Here is a 12,903-nt window from a genome sequence, read left to right as displayed (position 1 = left end):
TCCGAAGGCAAATTGTAAATTTACATCTTGTCACCTTTGTCAGGGTGTCTGTCGGTCACGAAAGTCACGAATGTCACGAAAAAGTCACGAAATCAGAAAATGGTCATGAAAGTCACGGAAAAGTCATGAATTTTAGCTTTTGGATCACGATGTTTTTTAACAGTTCAAATTTAAGTACAAGTTGGAAAATTTTTTAGACGCTACCAAATCTCAAGCAAAGTAAGTTTCTATCGCATGGATGAAAATTCGGCCTAATTCGCACCCAAATTCGCTCTTGAAAATGTTAGGAAATTTTATGATTTGGTAGAGAAAAGGTCACGAAATTTCATTTTGGAATTTTAGTAGACACCCTGTTTGTAATGTTCTTTAATAATGTCCGTGAAATACCGTTTATTATCCAAATATTGTTTCATATTATATTTTAAACAGTTACTTTTCACACTGGAACGGCTTACAATGTAGCTATTTATATTGTATCTTAAATGGTTAATGTATTTTAGTACTTTTCTTATTTCTCTTAGTTTACAATATTTACATTGAAATTCGGGTTCTCATCAGTGTGTTTGGTTTTTCACCTGCGCTACTATTTTTCTTAGTGTCTTTAAAATTTAGGTTCTGCTTTCTCTTTCTATTTCACTATAAGTATAATATTAGGTTGTTCACTTGTGTGTGTGTGCTTTAACTTTGTTGGGAGGAGGGCTCACACACTCTAGTAACGAAAAGACGACCTCAATCATCCAGCGCTATTTGGGACTCAGAATTTACGTGCAGTGGATGAGAGAATGAAATAAAATTTGTCTTTATTCAGCTATCAATTTTGCTTCAATCGCAGATCCTTTAAAACAGTCGTTTCTACCTCGCCATTGTGCAGCAGACTTTTATGACCAGAGCCAGGAAAAAGAGTTCAAGTTGAGCAAAGGTGGGGAAGTAACGAGTTAGGTAGAATTGAGTAAAGCAGATGTTGGTCATATTCGATTGGTCATGAACCCACGAATAGTATATTTGCAAAACCACCGACTGCCTCATGCTTGCCTGTCACCATTCTGTTCTATGAACCTCCCATGTCTTGTCTTTGCTTTGTATGATAGATTTGCTGAGAATCCGAGCAGAAAACTGTGACGTTATAGAGCATCCAGTTGAAATGATTGCTTTAGAAGGTATTGTGCTTATGAGTTTCAGAGACGAACTATTTCGATTTCCAAAGTGGCATTGCCTTGTTTGCGTGCAGGGTAAATTAACGAAAACCACTTTTGTCGTTCATATTGTTTTGAGTTTCATTACATTAAACTTATGGACAAAAAAGATAATACTATTTCTACATATAAATAAATTTAAAAGTACGAAGCCCATAGGTTCTTATCTTGAATGCAAAATCGAGGAAGTCAAGGACATTTTGAGTATGCTGCAAGATTTGCATAGGTTAATCGGGTTACTTGAACCGATTTTCAGTGTGCTTACCCCATTAGCCCTTAAGTACTCACGCGGAGTGTACACAGACCCCCAAACAGGTAAATTTTGTGTTGCTAGCCAGAACTCTTGATTTAAAAAAATAACAAAATTTCTCAAAACGAGTACAAAAAATGTAATTGCAGCAAATACTTCTAAAAACATGTCTAGACTTATGCTACATTGTTTTAATTATATATATATATATATTGTAAAAACATAATATCAATTTCGGGGTCTATTGGACTCCCGCGCGAGTACTGCTGTCACAAAAAAGAGCGCGAGTTCTTACGGGTTAAAAGTCCTACCACCACTAATGAACAACTAATGATTAAAAAATAACAACTTTTCCTCTTTTTGTCCAGCGTATTAAATATGTGATCACAATATTGGTTTCTATGCTCTTAAGTTGTATATTGGCGCTGTCAGTCGGCTCATGTTTTAACTCTTCGAGTCTTGACACTTCGCTCACCAAGTCAATGTGAGTCATAGAATAGTCACATGAAGATACAACTTTTTAATATTGTTGTGAATGTGTTAACGTAAAGTTTTGCATCTGTGAAATAAGTTGTTTTCTGTATTATACGAGGGTCGTTCGGAAAATAACCTCCGATTGGTTAAAAAAAAAAAAAAAAGAACAAAGTAAATAAGAAGAATTCATTATATACATCTGAAAACTACTTCTTTGCTCTAGTTTTCAATATGATTTCCATAAACATTCAAGTACTTATTATATCTCTGCACTAACATAGAAATTCCATCAGCATAAAAATCTCCTACCTGTGCCTTGAGCCAGCCTGTGACCGCATCTTTCAGCTCCTCATTATCACCATTATCCTCATTATCTGAGATCCAAGCCACTTTCCGAGATTGTAAAACGTTGATTTTCACGAACTTTTCCGTCAATGTTTGTTCATCCACTTTATAACGTCCCTTTCCGCCAGAGCCTCTCAGAAACAATGTTATTGAATAAAAAATACAAATCATTCATTCGAGAGGCTCCCACAGAAGGGACTACAGTAGCCAAGATCGACCAAACCCGTGAGTTCAATTCTCAAGAATTAATCCAGTATTCAGGTGTGAATATTGCAACTAAACTAAAAATCAAACACCATTAAAAAAAAAAAAACTTTATTATTATTCCTTCTGGATACCAAGCAAATGGTGGTGTATATGCAAATATGCGTTAGACATTTGCATAAACACACGAAACAATTTTTAAACAATATGGAAACATTCAGTTGGCACCCTGAAGTTTAATTTCGGTATTCCAGATTGAATGACCAATCATCGTAATTTCCATCTAAAATTTAATTGAATTTTTATTCTGGATTAATCATTCAAATCATTAGATTCCTGCTGAACTCGAATCGTATGAAAGTTCCTCTAAAAATATTAATATTTATTATTTCTTTCTTTGCAACTAAAGAACAATAACCAGGCAAAAAAAAAAATCAAACACAACTCACAGAAAAAAGTCAATGATGTATACAACTAAGTTCAATTCAAAAATTATTAGGATGTGCTATTTTAAGGCAACTTTGACAATTACTAACTCGATGTTCTGATAAAAGTTCGCTTACCAAGATTTGAAACAAGCGCTAAAGATATAGCAATCTTGGAACAATCAGAATCTAATCGTTTAATACCAAATTTGACAACTAAAGCAAATCTGGCTTTGACACGTAAGTCATGACTTTTAGTATCTAATTAAAGCTAAGACCAAATCAGGTAAGTAATCCTCAAGTTTCTCCCAAAATATTCGTATCCGATCTTAAACATGGAGAACAAATTTTAATTCCGAAAAACGTTTCGCCAAATTATTCTTAATCCAACCAATTTTAAACAAGATTTATCATCTAACTCGATTGCACAATTAAGTTTTTTTGTTTTTTTTTAATTGAAACAAGCGCTTAAGGCACTGCAATTTTAACAATAATAGTTTAGTCATTGGGTGATATCAATAAAAATAAGTAACTACTCCTGAGAAGTTCTGCTCGAGAATCGGAGTAACTACACCTGGAGTAATCTCCTCCCTCAATTTCGTATCAATAAAACAAGCCACTACTCAGGTCTAGTCTGCTCCAGATTTATGAACGTTTACTCGCGCTTTTTCTGCACGTAGCACTGAGTCGTATCAATAAAAGAAGTGATTACTAATTTCTCCCATTCATCGCGCAGTCATTTCGTTGTTTTTAACCTATGGCGTGTATCTTAAAAGCCATGAAACGGGCAAGTAGCAACGATAGCTTCAATCAAATTGCATTTGTGGATATTCTAAAAGAGTTTCCAGTAGTACTTTCGAAATCACAGCTACCAGAAAGTAAACGAAGGAAAGCCGAAACTTTGAAGGTAATTACAGTGAAATGCAACGAAATATCAAATACATCTACGACTGAGACACAAATTCAAAAGAGAATCTTTAATATTCAAGCGAGAATAAAACAAAAATAAAAAAGGAGAAAAATAAAAAAAATAAAAAAACGGGAAAGAAGAAAGTAATATTGAAACCATGGGAATGAACCTATTTGAGCTGACGGATGTTGATTGGAATCCAGCAATATCAAGATTAACACGACAAGCGCATATCACGTGTTGTCCAAGGTCTTTGTAGATTGTTTGGCTTTAAGAACGAAATCAGACACTTGGCTCCTTTGTTTTCTTTTTAATAAAGTCCAGCCACCCACGTCATAAATCACGTCCATCTTATTGCGTTTTTCGCACCATACATGTCCCCTTTCGCCTTGACATAAACAAAATACATTCTCATGTATACACTCTTTCTATCAACGTTGAGTTGAGTTGATTATTAGTTTAACGTCCTTTTCAGTAGCGTGCCTATATGAGACAGAACCCACTGATTAACGTGGAATCCAAACCACATGAGCTCCTGCCGGGAATCGAACGCGGGTCTCCTATGCCAAAGGCATGTACTCTAACCGCTTAGCCACGAAATAGCTCTTCCTATTAACGTATTACTCTCCAAAATACTAGGTTTCTTTAATGCCACTTGTGTATAGTCAAGTGCTCCGATAGCACCCGGAAATGTATATTGTTCTTGCCACTCTGCCTTTGCTGTTTGTATATTACGCACACTTCCGGAAACAATCCATTTTCAGGTAGTCATAGCCACACCAGAATCCCCTGACATTCCGACCTTGAATCCCGGATCACTCACGTAACTCAAGAAAACCAAGGGCACCGATTTCTCTGTAAATTGGAGGGGGGAGGGCATTCAGATGCAGAAGGTATATATATCAGGATTTTAAGACAAATTGCACTCTAATTATGCAAAATATTGTATATTCATAAATACAATAGGGGGCCCACATGAGCTTTGGGGGGCCCAGGTCCCCTGGCCCCCACAGGATCGGCGCCCTTGAAGAAAACCCGCATCTTTTCATCATTACGTAGTCCACCACCCCGAATTTCCGTTGATTCTCCTTAAAAAATGTTGTGCTAATTACTACATTTTCTTTCATAAACTTAATGCTTTTTGTAATCTCCATTTCCAACATTTCTATGCAGTTTATAAGTGTTTCTACGTAGTAAAACAATCATATACTCTGCCATATTTCGCACGGAGTCACCTATTTAGCTTGCTCCACAAATTTGGAGAAGTTACTAGCATCACAGAGGAGTCTTTGATTTTTATTGATATCAAACGCGTAGTAGTTACTCGGCTCGAGAACAGAGGTGTGGTTACTTCAAAAGGGCGGGGCTTCTCCGAGGTCAGCCGAGACGACTAGTGCTCAGTTCTCTTTTTATTGATACCAATGCGAGTAACTACTTCAAAATTGGGCGTAATGAGTAACTTCTCCGTTTTATTGATATCACCCATTACTTACCAAATTTGACAGATAAAGTAATCCGGAATTTACATGTAATAATTCTCACTTCTAGCTTCAATTCAAACTGAACTCAGGTCAAGAGAATAATGCTCAATTTACACAGAAATATTTGTACCTAAATATAATTGTTGATAACAGAATTCGTATCACAGAATTCAATTTGTCCATTTAACACACAATTTTTATTCTCAGAATGACTAAACTCTAGTATCAAATTTGCCCAACAAAAGAGAGACTTCTTCCGTTTGAGAGATGACACTTGTTATCGACAAATCAACTCAAATCACGGATCAAAAGGAAAAAGAGTGAATACTGGATTAATATTTCACTGATCAATATGAATCTTTACCAGGTTGAACAAGAAATTTTCATTTCAGAAATTAGCAAGGGGGGGGGGATTTACTAAATAAATATATTTCATTCAAATAATGTATAAATCCAAAGGATAGTCAAATCAAGCAATCTGAACGACACCTTGAGATATTGAAACGAAAACTCCCCAACTGTACTTCCTCCACCAGAACAATTAGCAATAGTGTAGAGCGAATAGGAAAAAAAAATATAATAATAATAATAATAATAATAATAATAATAATAATAATAATAATAATAATAATAATAATAATAATCATTCATAACCACTTCAGTAATTGACGTTATCACTTCACTTTCACTAGTTAAATATTACTCCATTTAAAACACATTCAACAAATGACACAGTTCTAACGACCCGTGTGACGAAAAAGGAAAGAAAGTGAACACCAGCCAGTCAATCTTCACACCTTGGGTGATAATCTTCAACTTATCGCCCAAGAAACACACGCTTTTCACGACAGCGAGAACAATATTGCCAACTCTCATAAGTTCTCTCTCTTTTTCTCGATAATCCTTCTTTAAAAAAAAAATCTTTACCAAAAATAATTATACAATTAAACAATAATTAAAGAAAAAACAAACAAATGTCAGTCAATAATCGTGTTTCTTTATAATTTCTCACCAATCCTAATTATCTAATTAATTTACAATTAATATCCAGCCTTTTATCCTCCTCTTGGTCAAGTCCATTCCAATAGAAGGGCCGGGGGAAGACCTACAATTGTAACGTAATTGTTACAACTTTTAAATGAACGAACCCATTCACGAACAACCCCTTCACTCATCACACTTGGTCCATATACGACACAAAGTTCCCGATGAATAGCTGCTACCGAATATTGTTTTGCCGTAAGAAAACATATAATATCTCGCACCTCACATTTGGCTTAGTTTTCTATAGCAGCACACATTTTGAGACGCTACAAAAGTGGATTTTTTATTTATTTATTTATTTTTAATGTTCAGATCCGCCTCTTCAATTTCGGCATCTGAAAACTTTAGCCGAAATGGGCTATCATCATCGCATTTTATTTTTCTTTAGCCTTTTCATCATCCTTTATTTGCGATAATTGGAAGGAAAAAAGGGAAGAAGGAAAAGGGTAGGACGAAACCACAACACTCAACATCGAACAACAATGAACAAACAAAACAAAAATTTCAAAAACAAAAAGAAAAACGAAAACAAAAAGACTTGACCTATCTAATCTCCCCTAATCAATCATATATATTAACCAACAAAATTTAATTATTATCTAATTTCTACCTAATTTTATTATCATATTATTTAACAAAATTTGATTATTATCTAGCTACTACCTAAATTATCATGTGTATTACGTTAACAATCGTTTAATATTTCTCCAAAACCTATATTTTCTATTTTCGTTCTATTGATTTTAAATAACATGAACAATTTTCCTTTTATGCTCTGATCTCCAGTCAGATAATTTCGGGGTCTCCTTACTGCTGATTCTCTTACCTCATCTTAGTTTCTCACCTAAATGATTTTCACCTGTGTATGTGTTCCTCTCCTGTGCCACGCTTTCCCCTGTGTGGTTAATAATCAGTATATACACATCACTTTCACTAAACACTACACTTTTCTATAATGAACTCAAGTGTCATATCGTTAAAGTTGGTTCACAGATATTTTTTTCTTTTTTAATTATGATTATGACTGTACTAATGTAGCTGTATTATTCATTGATCTCAGTTCAATCTGGACATCAGAAACGGACCGTGAGTATCGGCATGAGGCTCAGGACCCACTTGGAGCAGTGTCCCGCCGCCGCGTACACACGGACCGAAAGTCGCATGCTATCGTAACCAAATGTAACCGAATCACGAAGCGGCTTCGAGATGATGCCCTATTTCTGAGTCTTCGTGTCACAATTTGAGATATTATTTTATGTGATTGTTTCTATTACATTTTAATGTATATTTTTTCCCACGGCTCCAGATTTGACACTCATTCCATCACCATCGCAACACACACACGCTCCCAGAACATCCCGAGTTCCGTACCAGTCAAAAGACCGAGAATGCTCTAGGCACTCACACACCGTCAATCAACCTCCTTCCTGAGGCGCGGAGATCCAGCGCTTTCAGAAGTTTCCGAAGGGAGGAATCCTCATTCATTCTATTTTCTATATTTTATGTCCATTTAGTTTGTGTTTTCTCTGTAAAATGCTTTTCTGCATAGTTCTGAGTATTTCTCTGCTACATGTGCCAGGATTCTATAATCCTCTTCATCTTCCAAGATAGCTTTAATATCTTTCTGTCTAATTTGGTCACGAATTCGCAAGTGCTCCTCCAGCAACGGGCACCACAGAACATTGTGTTCAGGTGTCCCTTGTTCTCTACATTCACAGCTATCATGTTCTTTCCTATTCTATAATCCTCTTCATCTTCCAAGATAGCTTTAATATCTTTCTGTCTAATTTGGACACGAATTCGCAAGTGCTCGTCCAGCAATGGGCACCACAGAACATTGTGTTCAGGTGTCCCTTGTTCTCTACATTCACAGCTATCATGTTCTTTCTTATTGATTCGATAAAGATGGGTTGGATAGGAACCATATCCTGTTAGGAAGTGAATTAGTCATTTGTTGAGATTGAAGTAGTTCCTTTTGAGTCGCGTCTCAACGTCTGGAATGTATGTGAATAATCTTCTTGATGTTTTATCTACTTGCCAGTCCTGTATCCATTTTTGTTGAATTTGTCCTTCTATTTCATCTAGTTTTTGTGCTTTGGTCCCTAAAAATTCTTTCGTCTTATTTAAATTTCCTTTTTTGTACCAATACGTTGCCGCTCTATGGATTACTGTTAAATACATTGGTTTGAAACCCATCAAAATATAATGTGCTGTTCGGTGTTGTGCTGAAGGCACCACCGAGCCGAATTAAAAGGTTTCTTCGTGGGCGATTTATTTTTGCTTTTAATTAATTATTCTCTAATAATCGATGTGCCCCTACGCTGGAAGCATAGTTCATCGAGGCGCTTAGAATTACCTCGTGATAAGTCTTAATTAATTTTCTCGGTAGTCTATAATTTGTTTGAGCCAATGAAATTAGTTGATTAGTTACTTTATGACCCTTTTGAGTAACATAATTAATATGCTCTCCAAAATTCAGTTTATCGTCTAGCATTTAAATACTGATACCCTCTCGATCTTACTGTTACCTATTTTAATTATTGGGCCTCTTAATAATTTACTTCCAAAAATCATGTATTTCGTTTTCCTCTGAGATTTTTAGTTTATACTTTCCACACCAATCAAGTAATTCGTTTATAATTCGTGCTGCTTTTCGTTCCAATTCTGTTCGAGAGTTTACTGAGGTTATTACAGCCAAATCATCAGCAAAAGCAATTACTCGTTCAGTTTCCGCTAATTGGTTTAATCTTTCTAAACACGGCTGGAATTCCAAATCCTACATTAATGGTCCCAAGATCGATCCTTGCGGACATCCCTTTTGTGCAGTAATTTTGATATTTCCCAGGTTCTCATGGATGAAGATCTGTCTATTCAAGAAGTAATCCCTAACTATATTTACTAACTAGTCATCAGACAATGTTCACTCTACCGCGGCTGGATGGAGACTGTGCCGCGCACATCTGTGCAAGATGGTAGCGCTGCCTTCCCCCCCTTCCTTCCCATTACTTCACGTACAGTGATGAATCGGAGGATACTTTCCAAACGCGCCTCGTATGATACTTGGGAAATCCTCTACAAAAAGAAATCCAGTGTTTCTTTAAAAAAGCCATCAACATATGCATTATAATTTATATCAGTGACTGGATCTCGTGTAAATATTTGTATACTAAGATTGTGTTACTTTAGCATTGTAGTAAAGCAGTGGTTCTCAAACTTTCCGATAACGCTGATCCCCTGTTCATTCGGAAGTTATCCGCGGACCCCCTTGCAGTGCTATCTGAAATTTCAGTGGTATTGAAAATTATACTAATTAGAATTACCACTGACAAGAAGATCAAGAAAAATATTGCAATAAGTAATTTATTCTAAAGATACATGATTGTTTCCTAGTGAACAAAAATTTCAATTGAAAATACAGTAACTTTTCAAGACAAAATCGATGTACTTTTTTTAAATTTTTTTAATGGAAATTCACTTGATAAACAATGATCTCAAATGTGGGATGACTAATATGAGGAATGAAATTATTTCTATTTTTTCCGTAATTACACTGAAATCTGGAATAAGATTTGTCACTATTAATCTTAGGTCCGACTCTACATTAAGACGATTTCGCTTTCAGGCTTTAATACTGCAAAGAGCAGAAAAGGTCTGTTCACATAAGTAAGTGGTAGGGAAAGGCATCAAATGTTGCAATGCCATTTTAGACAACTCTTCATACTCAAAGGGCAGAAATTGAGTAAAGTAGTAGTAAAGTTTTAATTTAGTGAAACATTTAAATTTACAAACCTAAGTATAATTTCTAATTGCTTTCTTTTTAGTAACTGAAAAAAATACTTCTTGTGAGTTCCATTTTATTATAACACATTTCAATTTGTATGCGTCGCGGGTACGTCCCACGGACTCCCAGGGGTCCGCGTACCACACTTTGAGAACCACTGTAACTAGAGCATAGCAGGTATTTTTCTAACGGACTGTACTAACCATGCTGCCACATAGGAGCTCAATAATAATAATAAATAATATATGCGACTAATGCAGAAGTAAATACGAAATAGTATATTTTCCTTTATTTCTAAAATTATATTTTGGTGATCTGACAACCTCAGTTATCATATGTTTATTAATTATCCTTTGTGTTAGGCTCGTGAGGAACAAGCGGCTGTGGAACAGCAACAGTGGGCGCAACTTCAAGCAGCTGCACAGTTTGCATCGTTACAACAAAGCACTCAGGATGCTGATGACGACGATGAAGACTACTCATGAATCAATGTATTGTTAGTGGTAACATGAAAAAGAAAGAAAAAAAAAATGACTGAGATGAAAGTGAAAATGAATTCTTTAGGTTTGTGTATGTCCGTGTATATTTTCTTATGTGACTTTACCTGTGTGGTGCGAGAGAGATTTTTTTTTCCTTTCTTTATTTGTAAAGTCATTTTCAGATTATTTTTTTTCTGCAAGCCTTTGCTGCCGAAAGTAACTACGTGTTAAAACAAAAAAGGAAGGATCAATCATGTGAGTTATTATAGGCTTCAATACAGGATCAACATTTGAATAATATGGACTATGACAGGCAAATTCAGACAGTCCTATGTTAGTGTGTTTATCGCCAGGAAGTAATCATTATCTTAACTGTCGACCGTTAAGAATGGCTGAAATTTATGACGATAATATGTATGTATGTATGTGTGTGTATATATAAAAAGTTTCCAGTGAAACTACATATCTTTCTCACTTCATGTTTCTGTCTATAACTACCAGAAATATAGACCGACTTGAGTACAGTTTTCTGCAGCTTGTTAGAGAATAATTATCTCTCTGATTCACTGGAAACTGCACTCAAATAGATCCATTCGTTTATTGATTAATTGGTAAAGAAACATACAAATAGGAGGGTATGTACTTTTGCTAGCGACTGCATAGTGTGTGATGTATTAGCATTCTTTGCTGAGAGATTAAAAAAAAAAAATGGGGAAAAACATTTACTTTCAGCAGTAAATTCACATTTGATGTAGCTACTGTATCAAGCCTTCCGAAAGTACTAAGATTATTTTCTTCAAACCAACTAGTAAGTCGTTTCCGCGTCCATCACCGTAATATAATTGACGCTGTCCATACCATTTGTCTGTCACATTAATTGTTTGTGAGAGATGCGTGAACCTATAAGATCATTGGGAAAACACAATTACAAACTTTTAGCAAAGGTAACTTATTAATTCTGTATTTCTGTCTATTGTAATGACGTAAAGTTCTAGAACTGAACAAAAAAAAAAAAAAAAAAAAAAAAAAAGAAGCTAATTTCATCGGAATTACTATTTGCGCCGAAAATGTTATTTTTAATATTTACTTTCATAACTAATTATTTTAATTATTACTACGATATCTTTAAAGAACCTACCAGACGCGATACGTTATGATTTTGTTTAAACGAAGAGGGTTCATCGGAAAATATTGTTTGGACCAATTTTTTTGCATTTTGAGATTACAATGCTATAATATATATTGATCTGAAATGTAGTTTTAGATGTTTGTTCCATTATATATGAAAACATTGCAATAATCCTTTTAAAAAAATCGATTGAGGAAACCTAGATAGGGAAAGAATATAATGACAAAAGGTGCTTATTTGATATTGCTTTTCTGTTAAAGTTGAAAAATACACTTGATACTCTCTTACCCTCAACTCTTCATTTGCGTCGCTTGATAACACCACATAAAAGGGTATTAGTTGCAGCTAAGTTCTTTATTTGTATTTATTAAGTTCGGAATTGTTTAACAGCCAGCAGTAGTAATATGAATGGTTTTGAAATGAATAAGGTGTATCAGAACCCATAAAATATTTCCAACAAGTGTACTAGCAATATCTACTGTATGCCAAAACAAACCTAATCATTTGTAAAGGCAATTTGTTTAACTCAGTTTCATTTACCATCATCACTCATCAGGGATATACAGGGTGTTTCAAAACAACACTGCCGTTTGGGAGGTGATTTCTGACACTAAGATAAGACAAAAAGTATAGAACAAACTGGATGCAGAAATTCGTCATTTTGGAGTTATAGGCTACCCGAAACATGAAAAAATGAACTTTAAGGGTCCAATACCTCCAATACTATGGGACCTACCGTAGTCGGGTCAAGGGTTGACTTAGAAACTAGTATATGCCCTATCCATATAAATATGTTTCAGAATCCTGCGGTACTTCCGCAACAATTTTTATAGATGTAGTTGGTGAGTACTTCAAATTATATGCCCGTAACCAAACTCCTCTATAAAAATTGTGTGCGTACCGCAAGATTCTAAAACATGGATTTTTGGATAGGGCACACATTAATTCCTAAGTGAAGTCTTGACCAGACTGCGGTAGGTCCCATAGTATTGGAGCTATGGACCTTTAAAGTTCGTTTTTTCATGTTTTCGGCAGCCTATAACTCCGAAAGGAAGCATTTGTGCACCCAGGTTGGTCTATACTTTTTGTCTTATCTTGGTCTCAGGAATCACCTCCCAAACTGTGTCGTTGTTGTTTTGAAACACCTTGTATGTATAACCAGTGGCAGGATGAAGGGGAAAAAACAAC

The 12,903-nt window shown here is 35.3% G+C and overlaps 1 protein-coding gene across 2 annotated transcripts in view; it reads left to right on the top strand.

Annotated features, from left to right (window-relative positions):
- Positions 1 to 11,619, top strand: part of NC2beta (negative cofactor 2beta) — a 36,539-nt gene extending 24,920 nt beyond the window's left edge. For both annotated transcript variants that reach the window (XM_081764606.1, XM_081764607.1), the window contains exon 4: positions 10,470 to 11,619. In XM_081764606.1, coding sequence (XP_081620732.1) covers positions 10,470 to 10,592 — 123 coding nt within the window. In that variant the 3' untranslated portion in view covers positions 10,593 to 11,619. The remainder of the gene's footprint in view (positions 1 to 10,469) is intronic.
- Positions 11,620 to 12,903: the final 1,284 nt, after the last annotated feature.

Source organism: Thermobia domestica, chromosome 7, assembly GCF_964235325.1.
Source record: "Thermobia domestica chromosome 7, izTheDome1.hap1.1, whole genome shotgun sequence".
NCBI classification, from domain to species: Eukaryota; Metazoa; Arthropoda; class Insecta; order Zygentoma; family Lepismatidae; genus Thermobia; species Thermobia domestica.
Note: the sequence above shows the minus strand (reverse complement) of the source record. Positions and strands in the feature narration are given on the sequence as shown.